Source organism: Labrus mixtus, chromosome 20 (genome assembly GCF_963584025.1).
Source record: "Labrus mixtus chromosome 20, fLabMix1.1, whole genome shotgun sequence".
NCBI classification, from domain to species: Eukaryota; Metazoa; Chordata; class Actinopteri; order Labriformes; family Labridae; genus Labrus; species Labrus mixtus.
The window spans coordinates 5,443,012-5,462,126 of record NC_083631.1 but is presented as its reverse complement, the minus strand read 5'-3'; the positions used below and the strand labels follow the sequence as shown (position 1 = coordinate 5,462,126).

The window sequence follows — 19,115 nt, the reverse complement described above, 5'->3', positions numbered from 1 at the left end:
GAGCCATTCTCCTCTGAAACAGTTAGAATGCCTCAGTTAGTATCTCTGGGCTTTTACAGCCTTTTGCAAAATGTTTTTCAGAGTTTAAAACATAATTGGGTCTTATTTTAACAATCCAATGTTCATCTAAGTGCACAAAGTGCCCTTTCAATAGCAAGGAAATGATTTAAACTGTCCATATGCAGTATAGACTAAAGACATGTTTTGTTTTATCTAAGGATTCTTCTTTAAATTAATTATTTTTATCCTGTTTTGTAGTAATAAAACAATAAACTCCCGGGGGACCCATCGCAAGTAGACATATTTAACACTACGCTGCTCATCTCCCTTTTCTGTTGCCTGCAGGTCTGGATCATCTGTATGGGTACAGTGAGACGGGGCGTCTGAACCTGAAAGTGAAGGGGTCTGGTCTGACACCAGGTAGGGTCAGGGTAAAGTACAAATAGTTATATAGCTTGTACAAGATTGGCTGCATTGATTAAATGACAGCTAAGTTAACAGAGAGGTTCAAGGGTAGATTATTTTTTTAGTGGAATCCTTTTAAGAAGTTAAGGCATGAGACTACAGCCTTATTAGTATTCTCTTAGAAGAAAAAAGTAATCTCTTCAGGGTTAATAACAGCCTATAGGCCTACTATGGGGGGGGGGGGGGGGGGGGGGGGGGGTCGTCATAACTCTCCTAACTCTTCTCCCCCATTTGGAATCCTTGACACCTGAGGTTTTAAAATCTTTGTTAAATTTTATTTGTTCAATCAATAAATGAAATACCTGTGAGTTCCTTGTCACGTCGTGGTTTCTTAGGTAGTGATGCCATCTGCTGGTCTCTCCGTGTGGCTCCTTCTCTCTTATAAAAAAGGCAAGAAGAACAATTTGACCCTCAGAGTATAAAACATTCTCTCACTTGTTTTTGTCAAAGCGAGATATTATTGCTATAAAAAAATATTGTGATAATTTTATCCATGGCCGTAACCAACTATGAGGTCACTGAGGTCTTGACCTCCATTCATTTTTACAAAAACAAGAAAGCAAAAATTGTTACCATCAATCTATGAAGCACAAGATGGCTTTTACTTTGAAAATACTCGCTCAGTAATGCCACAAAGTCACAACCCGCCTTAGACTGCTAAAATAATTTATTTTCGAATAGTTAAGGACGAGACATCTCGTTCAGTATTTATGAAGGATTTGGAGGGCCAAGGTCTTTGTTAGTTATAGATGGATGGATCCTTTATTGTCATTGCAGATCACTACACAATGAAATTCAGTCCAGCCTCAACCCCTACTTTAACAAAATATTTTTAAATAATTCAAAGATATAGAAAGTAAGCAAGTTTATGGCACATAAGAAAAAAAGAATGCTTGAAATTACAAGGATTTTTACAAAATCAAGAAAAAGAAGCTGTCATGTGTTATCAGAGATTGTACTCTTTCAAAAACCAACCTCTTCTTCATCATTCCCCCCACAAATTAAAAAATAAATGCAATGAGTTGGATTTTATTGCAAACATGCTGCAAACTTTTGCAAAGAGTAATGTAGTGGACACAAATTCCCACATACAAACCTAAATAGAAGATGATTATGTGTATAGATTGCCCTGCCTATAACTAGAAATGTTTCTTTATTGCAGAAGATTCTCTATTCCTGACAAGTTCATAAAGGTTTGCACATTTTATTTCATAGAAACAGTGTGACACATGCCAAAGATGGTACCATGAGCAGTGCCTAGCCATGGATGAACAACAACTCCAACATGCAAGGGTGAACAATTGGGATTGTGCTCTTTGCAGTTAGGGCAGAAAATAAAACACTTAAAAATGTCATGTGTTCTTACCAAATAAAGACGTGTGAGCACTTGGGACAAAACGTATCTCATATTTTTAATTTGATGGCTGTATTTTTTGTTTGTTTAAATCTTTGTTAATATTTGTATTGGTTCAAATTTGAAGAAAAAAGATAGATGTAGTTGTTGGTGTTCATAGTCTTTGTAATTTCATATGTATGTTCTACGAAAATGTTACTGTTTAAAATAAATGTAAAAAAAATATGTCAATAATAATAGTATTTTTTTTTATTCATGACAGATTATTAATATTTGAAAAATGCTTGTATGTGTGTTTATTGCAAAATATTAAAAGTGCAAAATGTAGCTGTGACAGAGCGAATCAAATTGGTACTGTCACATTCAAAACACTGCAGAGAGCTGTGTTGTATAAGGGAGCTTGATGGTGGATTTCTCAGAAAGCACACAGTAAAATAACTTCATAGTACTTCTTAGACTACATGGACAGGTACTAAGTCCAACCATATCAGAATCATGGTGTACTTATGGAAGAATTTGTTTTTACAAGACATCAAATTCATAAAAAAAGACTCATTAAAGTGTTTTATAAGGGACTTTGACAATGGATTTCTCAAAAAGTACACAGTAAAAGTACTTCATAGTACTGCAAGCATGTAGTCTAAGAAGTACTAAGTACAACCATATCAGAATCATGGTGTACTTTATGGAAAAACATATTTTTTTCTATTTTTTTCCCCAGGAAAACTGTTTTTTAAATTGTGAACACCTTCTTTTGAAAAACGGAAGTTATCGCAGACTCGCAGTATTATTCTCAAACTAATTTCACCGACCTCCGAATCTATTCCCTGAACAGTACTTTGTTTGCTGCTGTTTCATACACGTGTATCTCATAGTCAGTTTTATGGTGAGACTTTGGCATTTAGCACTAGACTTCATCGCTCTCTCTGTCTGTTACTGCTGCTCGCTCTGCAGTCCGGAGCATTTACCATAAAGATCAGAATACGTGGGCACTTCAAATTTAGGGGCAGCTCACTTCCCCATGTAAAAGCGAGGAGTGGCTGGCTTGACCGCAGTATTTTATCGATGACTTTATCATTGACAAAGTAAAGATCTTCCTCATCCATACCTCGATCTGTTATTAGAAAAACAATTCAGAGTAATCTTGGCCATTCAAAAACTAAACTTATTTTGGAAATGCCAGATGTCTGGTTTTAAAGAACTAAAGCATCACACACGTCAGGAGAATTTTAACAGATGTTCTCCATATTCTCAAGCATGAACACACTGCAAGCTATGGAAAAAGGCACGTCTCATAGCCTACTACAGGATTTATTAAGATTATCGTGCCGGGGCAGAAACGCACCACCCTACTCGACCTGACGTTAAGGGTGTGGCCAGTGTTTAAATTTGTATTTTTAATACTTTGCACGGAAGGGAAACACATAAAAAAAACAAGTTTGGGTGAAGAAATGGCTGGGGAGATTCTGTAGTATGAGCCTGGTTTAAGTCAGCATTGTAAGCAAAGCCAGTTTACAACATCTGCTATGTTTCTATAAGAACATATCAGTGTTGGTGGAAAATTACCGGCTACAATCAAGAGAGCAAGGTAATACTTTACAGTGAAATGTTTGAATAAAATCATCCATGACTAGAAACTGCAAGTTCATCAAATAATTATATTTGAATCAGCCTTTACAACTTTCACACACATTTCAAACAGTTAATATGAATTTCATTAAATTAAAGGACAGATGGAGGCTGTGACATTATTCAAAAATATGTAGCAAATTTAAATAGATAACCAGAATCTGCTTTTGAAGTTTAAGTTATGCAGAACATTAATCAAAGATAAAACATTCAGTCAGAGTTAGTAAAACTAGTTACATCTCTATTTCTTTCTTATCTTATGTAACACTGCTTTACTTACAATTCCTTTGGAGTCTGTAGACGATGATGAAAGCAAAAATGGTAAAAGTCCAAAAAGCTCCACAGATGATTAAGTATAAAAATCAAACAATCTCAAGCAGTCATTAAACCTCCATCACCTCAGTCTTTGCAAATACACAAGAGGGTTACATGACCTGATACTTAAATCATGACCAATGTTCCTCTTCTTGTAAATGAAAGCGATGTTTCATTCAAGGTTCTTTAAGTTCACAAGCCCTCTGTGTCTGCTCCGCCTACTTGCCATCGGCACTTTCACTTTCTCATGAACTTGTTCACAATCACATGCTGCAAGTTGAAAAAAGTTTTTCTTTAACCATCACTACCAATTGATTTTGCTTTTCTAGCTTGTTGTCAGACACCTACAGTAAATTATGTATTTCTTACTCCTTTTCCATATTTCTCCTCTGGAGCCGTTACTGTGTTCTGCAGCTGTCAGATAAAAGTGATGGACAAATTGCCTAATTCATTAATAAGATAACAAGCATGTGTGAGGGATATACACTGGTAACTCTTACTGGTTGTTTTTGATACTTGCACTGTAAAGTTGGAACTCTGAAGACACAATGGGTCGTTTTTTCTTTTAATGTCACACTCAATAATATCAACGTAAGTTACAGCTTGGGTCAGCTATGACATGAGTATATATGGAGAGAAAACAGCAGAACAATGGGTTTCCTAAAAGCTTTACAAATAGACGTGCAGTGTTGCAGTTGTATTAACAGAATCAAACCTGTTGGCAGAAAAAGATTTTAAAAAATGTGTCAACTGTTTGTCAAAGAACAGAAATCACTGGGTTGTTTATCATCTTTCTAAAAGCTGATTGCAGCACAGTTTATACCTACATTATGTTGCGTAACAGATCACAATTTTAGGTTTTCTGTTGTTATAAACTGCCAAGTGAAAAAAATGAATTTCAGTCCTGTATCTAATAATGTTTGTGACGCAAACAAACCTCATGGATACATTCATCCATGATATAAAAAAAGGAAAAGAAAAAACTGTTAAAATGAATCAGTCGATCCCAAGCGGCAACCACATCATAAGCCTTTACACACCAGTTCTTTCCAAAACACATATTCCTCAACTTAGTGTGATATCATGATTTAAGTCAGTATGTAAAATCTAATTTCAACAAACTCAGAACAGACAGAGCCTTGAACTTGTCCTTTTTTATCTATACCTCTATAAACTTGATTAACTGTAGACTTGGTGGCTCAAGTCCAAAGTTATCTGGGCTGGGATGTTCTTCTCATTAAGTTTAATTAAAGGTTTGAAAGGGTTTTGCAGTGAACAGTTATTACATTTTCCTAAGTTGATTTTAAATGTCACTCATTAACAGGTTTTATATGAGAGTCTTTGTTGTTGTAACGTAATTCTGATATGAAGAACCACACCTGTATGTCCACAAAGCAGACCAACAGGTTCTGCCACAGTGCAGTTGTTGTGTTGAAAGAAAGTCAACACAACTATTGTATAAAACAATTAATTCCATCATAATCTAAAACCAACTCTGATATATGTAGAAGATGATTTATCTTAACGAATCAAAGGAAAAAATTGTAGTGCTTGACATTTGTGTGTGAGCACATTTATAAATTCCTGGTTTTAACATGTGAATGCTACGACTTCATGAGCAACAAACACTAAGTATGCAGTGAAGGTTACTTTAAGAGTTTGGGTTATGCTTACTGATTTTGGTCTGGTAACTTGATTGGGACATCAGTTTTTGTCAGAACAGAAACTGATGTCAGGGAAAACATTCAGTAACTTTAATACGATGGACGACGAGTGCAAACAAGCTGCAAAGGTTGAAAATATTGACTTGAGGACAAAACAGGCAGCAAAATCTGGATGCAACTGGAAAATAAATGTCTAACAAATACAAAGGAGACGTGGTGCTGCAAAAGGAATGAACATGCTGCAAAAAGCAGAAATGAATACATTAATAGTAAACATTCAGCAAATACACAAATGATGCAAAATCAAAAACACACAAACAGAAAACAAAGGAAACAGAAAAAACTGCAATCATCACAGCAGATAGGGGGCGCTACTTAGACTGTATATGAGTGAAATGTTTTTTTACAAAGAACATAATTAACAAAGATAATTTGAAGGATTTGAAGACGGGCTATGACAAACACAGCACTCCCCCACCCCTCACCCCCTGGGACTGATGGCACAACAAACAAAAGTCAGACAACACATGAACATCAGTTGTTCAGGTGCTGAGTTATCCTTGGTTAAAAAGCCTCACTCAGCAGCAGGGGTTACTTTACCAATAATCAAAATACATTTCCCCATAAAAGGATAGCTGTAACATTTATCGCCCCCTACAGGCCTGGAGTGTTTCTCCTGTGATGACTAGATATGCAGTAGTTTGTTTTCTGGGTTTGTGTCTCTTAAATGACAGCTTCTGTGTATTTACAGCACGTTTGGGTTGAATGGAAATCTTTTGGGCAGCTGCAGGACTTTTATACCAAATTCACAATAAAGACAAAAAGGCAACAACATTTTAATCAGGAGTTTTATTGCATGATGTGCCATATTGCATTTATAAACAATGAAGATTTAAAAACATTTTTAAAAACATCGTACAGTTCATATCAGGAAGCCAGAAAAGTTGGTCTGATAATAAAATTAACTCTTATTTCTAATATATCATCACTCAGATTAAAGATTTATTAGATTTAATTTGACACCGTAATAATCAGTGAAACTGTAGCAGGTACATCAAATCATCCACTTCTAAATTCATGAAATAAAAACACTAACAAAAAGTCGTTAACACATATTCAAGAATAACAAAAAGCTGAATTATTGCAGAAGTTGATGTCTTGCTGAAAGAAGAGAAAGAAACAAATAACGGTTATGTCACGCCCCATGTACGGCGGTTACATTCCTAAGCAGCAGTTGTGGGACTGAATCTGACCTCGGCCTTTTGCTGCATGTCATCCTCCCACTCTCTCCTCCCGTTTCCTGTCTCTCTTCAGCTGTCCTATCTAATAAAGGCGAAAAGGCCCAAAAAAGAAACGATTAACATGAAAAGCACAACATCCCCCCCGACCCCACCTTCACCCATTTCTGGCCTGAGGCCCACGATTAATCAAAAGGAAAACTGTCACTAATATGACATCTGTATGTATGAAACTCACAACAAACATCTAAACACACCACTCAAAGAGAGCAGAAATAACAACCTGACAAAAAGGTTGAGACTAAATCAGTACCATTGATTCACTTTTCAATCCCACAGTTAATCACAGTGCTCAGCTTCCAGGTTCTAAATGTCAAAAGTTTGCTGGCTACTTCAGGGAGAAAATAATAAATATTTGTTCTGGTATCTGCCAGAAAAACATGCACATTGTGATGGTAGGTATGACTGTTCTGACCTGGTTGATGCTAACACACTGAGGAATATAGTAACAGAACTGACACCCTCCACATGGTCACTTGATCCCATTCACACCTGCCTTTTTAAAACTATTTTTCATTCTGTATCTGAAGACATACATGCCATAGTAAATTACTGTGTATGTGCTACCCTGAGGCAGCTGATCTCTATGTGGACATGTCTCCTGATGACACTGGGCCAATTGTCTCTCTTTTTAACTGTATTTTAGATATTAAAGCTTGGATGTCTCACAACTTTTTACAGCTCAACCAGGACAAAACAGAAGCACTTTTTATTGGTTCAAAGGCTCAGAGAGACAAACTGGCTTCTTCAGTAAATGCACTTAACCCAAGCCAAGCAGCAAGAAATCTAGGTGTTTTATTTGATTCTGATTTTAATTTAAAGCCACATGTACACTCCATCACAAAAACAGCATTTTATCATTTAAAGAACATTTCCAAAGTGAGGCAGTTTCTCTCTCTGAGCAATACTGATTTCATAACTAGAAGTAATGCTCTCATTTCTGGTCTACCAAAGAATAAAGTAAATCAGCTGCAGTTAATTCAAAACGCGGCAGCACGAGTGCTAACAAAGACCCGAAGGAGAGCACACAATACACCAATTTTAAAATCTTTACACAGGCTGCCTGTGAGGTTTCATATTCATTTTAAAATTATTTTAATTGTCTATAAGGCAATCTTTACCCTCTTATTATCTCAACTATATTTTTGTTAATCTTTTCAGTTTTAACTTAACTTTTTTTTATTCCTATTGGTGTGCATTAGTCTCTACTTCTCTACTCCTAAATCCATTTTTATTTCTACCCTGTTTTGTCACTATTTTATGTTTATTCTTGTTTTTCAGTCGCTGTAAAGCACTTTGAATTTGTATGAAAGATGCTATATGAATAAAGACTGATTGATTGATATCCAGAAGCCTCATTTGACTTTTCAATGTTCCCTGTGGGATCCTCAGTGGTTAAACAGGCCTCAGCTGTTTCTCTGCATCAGGTAAACCTGAAATATCCACAAGACAGTTAAACACAAAGGTTGTGATATTCTACTGATAACTTTCATATTACCATTTCATTGTCTACCAGAATGTTAACTTTTAATCATCACTTTTACTTAAACTTACCTGTGCAGATGACGGGCCGGGTTGATCAGCACTAGTGTGAATAGAAGCATTGTTAGCAACTGTTATAAAAATAAGTGAAGTGATTTCTTACAGTTTAAAATCATTATCTACTTTAAAAACAAAGTTTTTACCTGACTGGTGATGTTCCTTCATGTGTGTTTTTCTTCAGTGCTTTGTATTTTTTTGTCACGGTCTCAAGCTCCTCTTTGACATCTAAAACACAAAAAGTTAAACTTCAACCTCGGAAGAAAATGTCTTTGTACTTTGGTGTGCACTTTCTGTGTTAAAACAACAATATTTCAGTTTGGTGCACTTTGGCACCCACAGAAGGTCCCTGAGTGAAACTGCACTGTGGTAAGACACAGTGCTGTCACCCATGTTACTCCTAACCCTTTCTAGACTATGTGAATTTGCATAACCGCACAGAGACGGCTAACTGGTTTCTATTTATACAGTAACTGAAGGCTTTTGTGTGAACTAGTCTCCAAAAAGCCGTACACACTCTTCATGAGATGACCTTGGCCAACTGCAAAAGTTACATACTGCAGAAAACAGGCGGTCGGGGCAGAGACGTCTTTCTCCCTGTTGAAAGTTATTCTGCTATTAAATCGACCTTTGACACTTCTGTTTAAAGGTGGAAAAGTGACATCTTGTTGCTTTAACTATGTTGTTCAAGAGCACACTCTAATCTGCATAATGTTCCTGTAACTTCCTCTCACCAGTTATCATCAGTGCTATAAAAATGACAGGATATATCCACATAAAGTAGGATTACTTGTGCAATATTTCTTAAACCCAAATAAAAACAGTTTTGATTAGTTCTTCCAACTTCATAGTTTACATCTATCAAGCATTTAATCAGAATCAAACCACTTTGACATGCAAAGTTGTAATCGCTTCACTGGTGTTTTGTCTGTAAACAAATTTACTTGTTAACATTCACTTTACCTGGAACTGATTGATCATCTGTATTGAGTGATAGGTTCATTGACCTCAGAAGTGTTTCCATCAGTATCTTCTGGATGACCTCCTAAATAAGATTTAAAATATTTAACACTGTGTTAACCAGCACACTTTTGTTTAGGATTTACTGGATGATACATTAACAGTTTAAATGTGTGTTTTTTCTGGGCTGCTCAGAAAGCAGAAAAGTCTTAAATAGAAAAAAAGCTTTTGTGTGTTTGTTTTCATTTTTTATAAAAGTTGCTTTTTTGTAAAACCGCAGTCACAAAAACTATCTTGAGAATGATGTACATTCTATTTCAATGAAGAAAAGCCTTGATGTGAATAATTATATAGAATCATACACAAAGATTGAGATGTGCAACACAACATGTTTTACTATATAACAATCATATAAGGTCATGTATGTTGAATTATGAACCATTACAAACCACTAGTTCTGCCACATTTAACATCATCACAGTTTTAGCCTCCTCGAACATGTCGACCTTGGCACGAACATGCTGCTCAATGATGTCCCTCATGGCATTCAAGGAGCCTTTGCCTTTACATTGTTGTGCATCTACAGTGAATCAGAAAATGTTTTTAAATGCACATTAATTACATGTATTTGATTCAGTGTCAGGTTTCATATGCCAACATCTTTTGTCCTACCTTCATAGCACTTCTGCATGTTTTCCTCGATTGAAGTCGTCAGGCTGCTGTAGATTTCTTTCTTTCGCTCCCGGATGGTTTTGTCGAGTTTTGCCTTAATTTTTTCTTCCTACCACAGAAGATTAAAAACAAAAACATGTATATCTGCATTGCTAACATGTACCTTATTGATGGTGTTCTACATAAGAAATGAATATCAACAATAATAGCAAAAAAAAAAGATCTTTTATTTGGTTTCTTTCTTAAATGTTTTTTCTTCATTAAGTACGTTAATCACAAACGTGTTTCAATTGATTTTTTCACCTCGTTCTTGAGTCTCCTTCACTTTGACAAACAGCTTAAAACAAAACTGTTGGATAAGATGGTACCATCACTATCTCTTACCTCTGTCCTGAGAAATTCCAGTTGCAGCTGCACACCTTTGTACTTTTTGTACTTTTCAACCAGAGTCCCTGTGACGAGTGAAAAGGAACTGATGGCCCCGTTGAATGGTTCACATTTTGATTCATTTCTGAAACATGTTAACAAGTAAATCTTTCATTGATCAAACATTGACAAAGTTAAATTTAGAAATTTCATTTAGATACTTATATTAAATTAGTTTAATTACTTTAAATAACCATTGCACACATTATTATATTATTATTATTATAATTGCCATTTGAAGAGGTATTATCTTTTCCTCATTTAGTACGTTCTTACGGGAAAGTCTTTCTAAATTCCTCATCAATGCTCTCCATCAGCTTTGAAGCTAATCGCTCATTTAGGTTTTGTTGTTTCCCTTTTTTTGGTTTGTAGACGCCATTGTTTGCGACTATGCACTTCAATCTCCCGTATAAAGCACTTCCTTTTATTCTTTTCTGAAACAAAAACAAACATTTCCATAAATGATTAACTTTTGAATATCAAGTGAAAAATCGATGGTTTGGATAAAGGAATAAAATATTCTAATACATACGGGATATAAGAAGGACTTCAAGACACTCTCCCTTGAACTATTGGATTTTTCAACACCCTCCATGAGGCACTTGTTAAAAGCCCTATAGGACTTTTTCATGGGCTCAAAGACTTTACTTTTTTCACGTTTCAAGTTTTCTTCAAGGTCTTTGCACACATTTGCTTTTACACCAGCCTGTAATCAAAGAGAAAACTGTTTTAAAATGTTAAAACAAATGTATTTTTGTCACATTGGGCTTTTTTCTGCTCCTTTTTTAGTTTATTTTTTTCCCTAGTCATGCTGTTATTTGATCTTACCACGTCTCCACAGCTGGCCCCTTGAATAAGAGAAAGAATCCCATACGCTCCTGACACATACTTCAGTGTCTCTGAGTGAAAGTCATTCAGTTCTTGCAGAAATTCCTGAAGTTTGGGGACTTCTATAAAAAACATACAATATACAGCTTACATAATAACATCCAGAGAAACTTCTCACATGTAACAGATTTTCTTTTATTCACAAAGTTATGCATGGACTTCACCTACCAGTTTCATCTGGTCCTAGTCTTTTTTCCTTAAGGAACTCTTTGGAGCTCACTGTGAACACTTTGAAACAGTCATCACTGAAATGTGTCTGCAAAAATAATGAATACATTTAGGGTGGTATTGCATTGAAAAGACATCTTCATTTTAGATTTTCTGACATTTCACAACTCACTTGAACCCCCTTTAGTTTCCTGAATTCTCTCCTCACTTCCTCCTTGGCTCTGATGTTCCTCTTAAATATGGCAGCACGAACACCAGCTACTGAACTGTAACAAGAGATCAGTATTAAGCTGAACCTCATACATTATCTGAAGCCCTGAAAATTCAATCTCCAACATCTTTAATATGATGTGGTTTTCTTTCCTCTCAGAATAAAAGTTAAAATAATACATACATACGAACAAAGTATAAATAGTTTAAATATATATAATAAATATGTTGCAGTAGACCATGACCACACCTTTAAATCTATTGTAAAAAAAATAAATAATTACTTACGAATCATCAGAATCTTCGATAACATCAGACTTGGTGCAGATGAAGTGAATGTGCTGACATTGGCCACCATTTCCAATAAGGCTGCTGGCACTTTTCAGAATCTCCCATGGCTCTTTCTCTGATACTGCTCTGTTAATGTCCGTCACGATCCACACAGTGGAACAACTTTGAACCACCTACAAGGATGAAATCCAAGTTAATCGTGAATATCAGTCAGTATCAAAGAAAGGTTACGCATTTAATACAGCAATGTATTTCAATAGAGTCAATATCAGTGTTTTGTAATAAAATAATGTTAAACTTGAGACAAGATTAACAAAGTGATGCATTTAAATAATTTACCCCTTTCCACATTTTATCTCTTCCTTTGTTGCGGTCCCCATTTCCAGGTAGATCCACAAGTGTGACATTCTGAAGAAGGTCATTATTTGGCACCCTGATTGTCACACACTTCACCACGGGCCAAAACCATTTCTTTATGCCTTTAGCCATTCCGTACTTTGAGCTGCTTCTTGTGTATTTGACAAGTTCTGCAGACAGCTCTTTAGCCTGACAAAAGAAAAATAAGATTAAGGATTTCATTCAAATGCCGCATGAAGAGTACAACAGCCTGATTTTTGACAAGCAGTTACACAGACCATCTAAGAAGGTAACATGACAGGACTTTGCTGTTAAGGGAACATTTGATATAAAGCTGCAGACATTGAGGATCAAGTCCATTCTCTCTTTAAATCCATTTTTAGGTACTGAATTTACTATAACATTTTCTAAACTACCCCAAAATTAAACCAAACTTGAACGACCAGGAAGTATGTAAATTGCAGACATCGCTTTATGTCTGAGATGGAAATGATATACATTTCAAAACAAGATAGCTTTCTGTTAAGTCATTTTTGGATATGTACTTGTATACCTGAATTAAAATTGTCAGACTTAAAATCTTTTACAAAAAAGGTGAAATGCTGGCTGAAAGCAAACCAGAGCTGTACCCACTTTTAAATTGTATCTTAAACCGGTTTATAGCATTTTGTACTGTCATGTTGTACATGTATTTTAATGTATCCTCATATAGTGTTATGGGGTTTTATGTAATCGAATGTTGTACATTTTTACTCTGTTTGTTTACCCAAAGGCCCAATTAGGGACACACGTTGGAAATGAGCAATATACTCTTTATGCAGCACATCAGTTTCATGTATGTATTGAAACTGTTAAATTGCATTGTCCCCATTACATACATAAATTCAAATTCAAATATAAATGATACTGTAGATTTATTCTCTTTCTTACTGATCCACAGGTCAAGGTTTTCTTCCTAGAAACAATAAATTCTGGGATTTCTCTGAAATGTTTGTCGCTCATGAGATGTTCCACAGAAGGGTTTTTTCTCCATTCTTCTCCATACAGCGCTGACAGCATTTCAACAGCGTCATTGTAATCATCGGCATCTTCCTCTTTGCAGTCTTCATCATTCAGGATGAATGTTAACAAGTACCACAACTCCTGCTTCAATTCCTAAAAAAGAAAATAATTATCCTTTAACTAAGTTGAGTTTTAATTGTATAGAATCAAATACTGTAAATGGATGAAGCAATGCATTCAACATCCTTTTTAAAGACTAGGGATTAAAGGATACATTTTTATGTTCATCTTATTTTACCTCTTTTGTGATGAATTCAATCTCTGCCTCATAGTTCTGGTTCTGCTTGTTAGCCTCCACCTTAATGATGACTGTTGTACAAGCACTGAGACTTCCTGAGGGCAAGAGATCCTTCTCTCCGACGACAGCATTTATTAGAGAGCTTTTTCCAGCCCCTGTTCTTCCAAAGACACCAACCAGCTCCCTTTTTTCTGTGTCCAAATCACAGATTCTTTCCCTGTTGTACAACAGTTCAAATCCGTAAATTCATATGAAAAATATTACAATAAAGGTGTCAAGTGTTAAGCTTTAATCCTTCTCATTAAATCCTTTTATTATTCATTAAATCATAACGGAGTACCATATACATTTACTAATCCTATTCACACACATTCATTGAAGTTGATGCAGGGGTTTAGTTTCTTGCCCAAGGATGCTTCGACATACAACTGAAGGAGCTAGAAATCAAAACTATGACCTTGTTAAGAGACGACCAACACTACCACTGAGCCACAGCTGCCACATGTGAATGGTCGAACTTGAAATCTTGCTAAAATGTCAATTTCATGCAGGAAGTCAAAGCCAGATGTTTACCATCTAAGGGAAATAAGTTATTGATTTTGTTTTACTTCACAAAACTTCAGAAAAGTGGTTAGTGCGCGCGCCCCATATATGGAGGCTATGGTCCTTCAAGCGGGCGGCCCGGGTTCGTATCCCACCTGTGGCTCCTTTCCCACATGTCATTCCCCACTCTCTCTCTCTCTCCCTGATTTCCAACTCTATCCACTGTCCTATCTCTCCATCAAAGGCACAAAAAGCCGAAAAAATAAATCTTAATCTTATTTGTCAACAAGGAAGGCCATTTACAAAATTAGTCAAGTCAATAGTGAATCTTTTTTTTCACTTGTCAAAGGCACACGTCATTGTAAAATGCAGATATGAGAATAGTCTGAACAGGAGAATATAAAAAGCACAATTAATTCAGTTGTTAAAGGATAGACTGTAGCTCTAGAAGATGCAATAAATAATAATAATAATAACTTTATTTATATACCATGAAATACCTTGTTCTGGGCTTGTAAGAATCCGAAATGGAACAACGATCCAAAATGTTACAGAAAATGTAATAAAACCCTAAATTGTAATAACTGGTTGATAATGTGACAAGATGCTGGGCCCAAAACATCATAAGTTATTACATGAAGCAGGCAAAATAATTTTCTCCTAATAGTGTAATCATTTTATTACATCATAGAGTGAGTCAATCATTTATGGATTAAAGAGCATATTGCTTCAATGTAGAGTTTAGTACACAAATGCCCCCCACCCCCCATATATTAATTGGTGTGTGTATATATAAATACTCGTACAACTCCACCGCCCAGGTATTGTGTCATTCTGTGGGAAACACTGAGATATATAAACTAATGGTTCAAACTTTTAGAACAGACCCATTCTTTCACTGTTATTGCAATTGGAGCAGTTAAGGTCCAGTGAATGAGCTGAAATTGAACAAAGGTAAGAGGTAAACTCAGGAAAGAGGTTAAAGAAAAAGTATAGGTGAACAAATATGTCAAGATTGTGTAAATGTCAGAGTTCTCCAAAAGGCTTTTTTTCAGGGAACAAAGAATGGTCTCACAACTTGCAGCTTTTCAGCAGAATATATATATATATATATACATATATGTATATATGTATATATACTATTTTCTTATATTATTTATTAGACCACCTGTCATAAAAACGAAAAAAATAATATTTTACAAATCTTTCAAAAACTTGTTGAAAACCAATAATGCTGTTGTTTTTTTGTCAAATAAATTGAAACAACTAAATAGTCATTTTTTAAATATAATAACCAAAAAACTTCATATTTAGTATGGCCTCCTTTGGCCTTGATTACTGCTTGTCTCTTTTGTTATTGAGTTCCAAATAGCTTCTAGCTGTTCCCACAAACTTGCTTTAGATGAAACGTTTGTGGGAACAATCTTTGAATCTACTAAATAGCCGGACTTTGACCTAGCCAGTCCATCAGTTCCACTACTCCAGATTCCCTTTTCTTTGTCAAATAGTCTCTGCACAGCTTTGAAGTATGCTTGGGGTCATTGTCTTGTTGGTATATGAACCATCCTGAGTGCCTGGACCTGTATTATTTCTTTTTGTCACAAATCAAATAGTCACAAATCTCTTTTGGACCCATAAGCAAATATGTAATATCTTTTTTCTTACGCTAGAAAAGCATTGAGCTTTGTTTTTTCTCCGTGTAGTATTTTGTCATGAACACATGCCATGATGTTTCTCACTTTAGACAGCATGACTTTTTCTGTTGGAGAAAAGAAAAGACAAAGAAACAAGTGTATTAATTAGGTACCATGTTAAACAAAAGCCTTTCTATTAAATGTCAATTAAGGATCATTTAGAGTATCATCAAAGCAGCAACCGCAGGTGTTGAAAAAATAAGCCATTACAGTGAAAAAAAACAGCAGTAAACATGTGTACTGCATGGTACAGAATTATTTGGCATCCATAGAAAAGCCCCAACACTGTGCCTGACCACACCTTGTTTATAGACTAACATGCCCATGTTAGTCTTGTTATTCAGGTTTGTGCATGTACATTTGTTAGTCAAACAGTGTGAGTGCTGGGCATGAAAATACAAACTTCATTTGGAAGAAACTACTATAGACACTTGTGCTGCCCTCTGAGCTGCTCAGGCCAAGTGAGAGGCCCGAAGTTTAAGTCCACGTTAGATTCATGAAGTAATGGAAGCATTGATATCGTCTCTATGGCATGTTGCTAAGAGACACCTAAGGTGTAATATGAAGTCATGACACAATACATGTATGCTGGTGAATGCTTTGTTCTGTTGGTTGTAATTGTTCTCAGCGTAACATAAATACCTGAATATGTGGAGTCCCGTCGTCGTTTCTTAGTTGGTGATAGACATCCGCTGGACTCCCCCTGAGGCTCAGACTTTCTTTTTCCTTATTTTTCATTAAAAATCAAAAACAGCTTTTTGCCTCTTACAATATTAAAACATACAAATAGATGATTTGTTAGAACAAGACATTATTACTACAAAAACAGATCAGCATAAATCCTACATAAGATACTTTAGACCTTACCTTTATCTCTTGTGTTACTGTTGGCCAAAACCTAAAGATGAAATATGTATTAGACTCATTGAAACAGATATCAACCAAGCTATGATGAGTGTGACTAAACCTCCAAGTGGAGTCAACCATTGATTCAGTCAATTCTTCAGTCAAATATGATGGTGATTTTTCTCAGGACACATCAGTAATTCTATTGCACATTGATGATTAAAAGAGGTACAAGTATAATAACAGTATCCCTGGAAAATGTATTTTATCCTTACCTGAGCAGAATCAGCAGTTTCTTCATGTTCCTGTTGACGTCAAGAAAAGCATCACTCTCAGAACAAAGCCAGCCAACATTTTAGCAGACATTTGAAATAATTTTGGCATGATTGTAATAAATATACACAACACTAAATGAAAGAGAATGCACTGCACTCAAAGGAGAAGAAAATTAATGAATGACCTGATTTGTTGCATTTTTCTCCCCCTAATGTCAAATGGAAAAGATGAATTTGAGAGATTCCAGTAAATGCTATTTTAGTCATTCTTTCATTATACAATTACTAATAATTGATAGTCATTCTACACGTGAGAATGTATTAAACCTAAGACATTGAGGAGTATTACCTTAAGAGACTTGAGTCTCTTCTTGAATTTTGCCCTTGGTCCAACTTTCGTGATCAAGTCTTTGATGTCATCTTTATCAAGAAGGTAAAAACTTTCCTCATCAATACCTTGATCTGTTATTAGGAAAACAATTCAGAATAATCTTTGTCAAGCAAAACCAAACCATTGTTTCAAATTTTGAAATGATGTCAAGTTGGCATTGTAGAGCCATATTACAGCACCTTTTCTGTTTCTATTAGCATATGATTGAATGTTTCAGTATTGGTGGGAAATTGCCTGTGACAATCAAAAAGAATGGTAATACTTCACCTTGAAAATTTTCTATCCAATCGCTGAGACGCCATTCAGTTAATTTTCTTTTAACAAAATCATCCATGACTGAAAACAGCAACTGTAAGTTAATCACATAATAATATTTAAATCTATTGTTATAACTTCACATATTGCAGAAGTTTTTATGAATTAAATGTAATTAGACAAAGATAAGGAGTTATGAACAGATAATAGCAGGTGCAAGGAAAGGTCCCCAGCAAGTATTTGGGAAACATCCATCAGGTCATAGGTTCCACCCATAGATTATAACACCATTTTAATGCATCAGAGGTTGCCGCTTGCTTCCACCTCAAATAACCATTTTGACTTACTGTCCCTGACTCATTAACAAAATGCACATTTGTATTTGTAGTGCTATCATCTGTAAATCAGTAACTAATGCAGGTATTATGCTGTTTCAACACTTCTTAGATCACAGTCACAACAGCTCTAAAGCCCCGTTTTCACAGAGCGTTTTCCATGAAGCCTATCTACTACTTTTTCAAAAGCACCTCATGGTGACGTCTTAAATGGCACAACAAAACATCCCTCCATAGTTGTTTCAGTTGTAAAAGTGCTGAAAATTAACTATTTTTCTCAGGAAATATTAATTTACTCAAGTTTAACAACCAAGCTTATTCACATACACATACAATACAAAATAAAATCAAAGATAATAAGTTCAATCAAACAGAGTTAGTAAAACTAGTTACATCTCTATTCCTTTCTTATCTTATGTAACACTGCTTTACTTACAATTCCTTTGGAGTCTGTAGACGATGATGAAAGCAAAAATGGGAAAAGTTCAAAAAGCTCCACAGATGATTAAGTATAAAAATCAAACAATCTCAAGCAGTCATTAAACCTCCATCACCTCAGTCTTTGCAAATACATAACAGATTACGTGACCTGATACTTAAATCATGACCAATGTTGCTCTTCTTGTAAATGAAAGCGATGTTTCATTCAAGGTTCTTTAAGTTCACAAGCCCTCTGTGTCTGCTCCGCCTTCATGCCATCGGCACTTTCACTTTCTCTTTTTTACAATCACATGCTGCAAGTTGATTAAACATTTTTTAATCAACTTATATTCATCTTTTCATTTCTCATAGAACATTTTAGAAATAATTAAACACGGAACCCACTCAGATGTGTCGTCCCTGATGTCAAAATCCCAGTCAGACTCACTTTAATATCCGTTTCTATAATATTGATGTTATTCTAGTCTTTCAACGATACAACTTCCCTATCTAAACAAAACTCTCTGTACCTAGTTCTCTCTTACTCTCTCTGTTAAATAAACAGTTCTACAGGCCTGGAGCACTTCGGTTAAAGGCTGAACTGGTGTCTGGTATTTTAAAAACCTGATGTAATTTAAAATCTTGCTTTTTTCTGGACATTATACAATCATTTTCATTGTTTTATGTTTAATGTAAATTCTTTTTGACTGATGTCTTTTATGGCTGCAGCATGGTTGAAGAGCCCAAGACAAATCTTTCTATCGGTGAGACTATAAAGTTAATCTTCCAATCTCCAAAAACCGGATAAACCTGTAAACTT

General features: G+C 35.4%; 2 protein-coding genes across 5 annotated transcripts in view; both read right to left on the bottom strand.

Annotated features, from left to right (window-relative positions):
- LOC132995655 (nuclear GTPase SLIP-GC-like) overlaps positions 1–18,553 on the bottom strand; it is a 30,189-nt gene extending 11,636 nt beyond the window's left edge. Inside the window, exons 1-24 of one of the 2 annotated variants that reach the window (XR_009677041.1) lie at positions 18,312–18,553; positions 17,553–17,634; positions 17,244–17,356; positions 17,080–17,103; positions 16,895–16,924; positions 16,641–16,671; positions 16,416–16,499; positions 15,745–15,838; positions 13,537–13,753; positions 13,167–13,391; positions 12,219–12,425; positions 11,877–12,052; positions 11,551–11,644; positions 11,379–11,466; positions 11,151–11,272; positions 10,855–11,028; positions 10,599–10,756; positions 10,281–10,407; positions 9,897–10,005; positions 9,674–9,804; positions 9,228–9,309; positions 8,411–8,492; positions 8,280–8,310; positions 6,712–8,158 (exon numbers count right to left, since the gene is read on the bottom strand). Coding sequence is in view for 1 of the 2 variants with exons in the window: in XM_061065736.1 (XP_060921719.1) it covers positions 8,132–8,158; positions 8,280–8,310; positions 8,411–8,492; positions 9,228–9,309; positions 9,674–9,804; positions 9,897–10,005; positions 10,281–10,407; positions 10,599–10,756; positions 10,855–11,028; positions 11,151–11,272; positions 11,379–11,466; positions 11,551–11,644; positions 11,877–12,052; positions 12,219–12,425; positions 13,167–13,391; positions 13,537–13,753; positions 15,745–15,838; positions 16,416–16,499; positions 16,641–16,671; positions 16,895–16,924; positions 17,080–17,103; positions 17,244–17,356; positions 17,553–17,619 (2,493 nt within the window). In the remaining variant the exon portion in view is untranslated. Of the gene's footprint in view, positions 1–6,258; positions 8,159–8,279; positions 8,311–8,410; positions 8,493–9,227; positions 9,310–9,673; positions 9,805–9,896; positions 10,006–10,280; positions 10,408–10,598; positions 10,757–10,854; positions 11,029–11,150; positions 11,273–11,378; positions 11,467–11,550; positions 11,645–11,876; positions 12,053–12,218; positions 12,426–13,166; positions 13,392–13,536; positions 13,754–15,744; positions 15,839–16,415; positions 16,500–16,640; positions 16,672–16,894; positions 16,925–17,079; positions 17,104–17,243; positions 17,357–17,552; positions 17,635–18,311 lie in introns of those variants that run through there. The other variant, XM_061065736.1, reaches the window with a different exon arrangement.
- The window catches only part of LOC132995658 (nuclear GTPase SLIP-GC-like), a 46,479-nt gene that overhangs the window by 11,636 nt on the left and 15,728 nt on the right, over positions 1–19,115 (bottom strand). The window contains exons 2-3 of one of the 3 annotated variants that reach the window (XM_061065740.1): positions 3,715–3,796; positions 768–833 (exon numbers count right to left, since the gene is read on the bottom strand). In XM_061065740.1, the coding sequence (XP_060921723.1) occupies positions 768–813 (46 nt within the window). In that variant the 5' untranslated portion in view covers positions 814–833; positions 3,715–3,796. Of the gene's footprint in view, positions 1–767; positions 848–3,714; positions 3,935–19,115 lie in introns of those variants that run through there. The other 2 variants (XM_061065739.1, XM_061065738.1) reach the window with 2 other exon arrangements.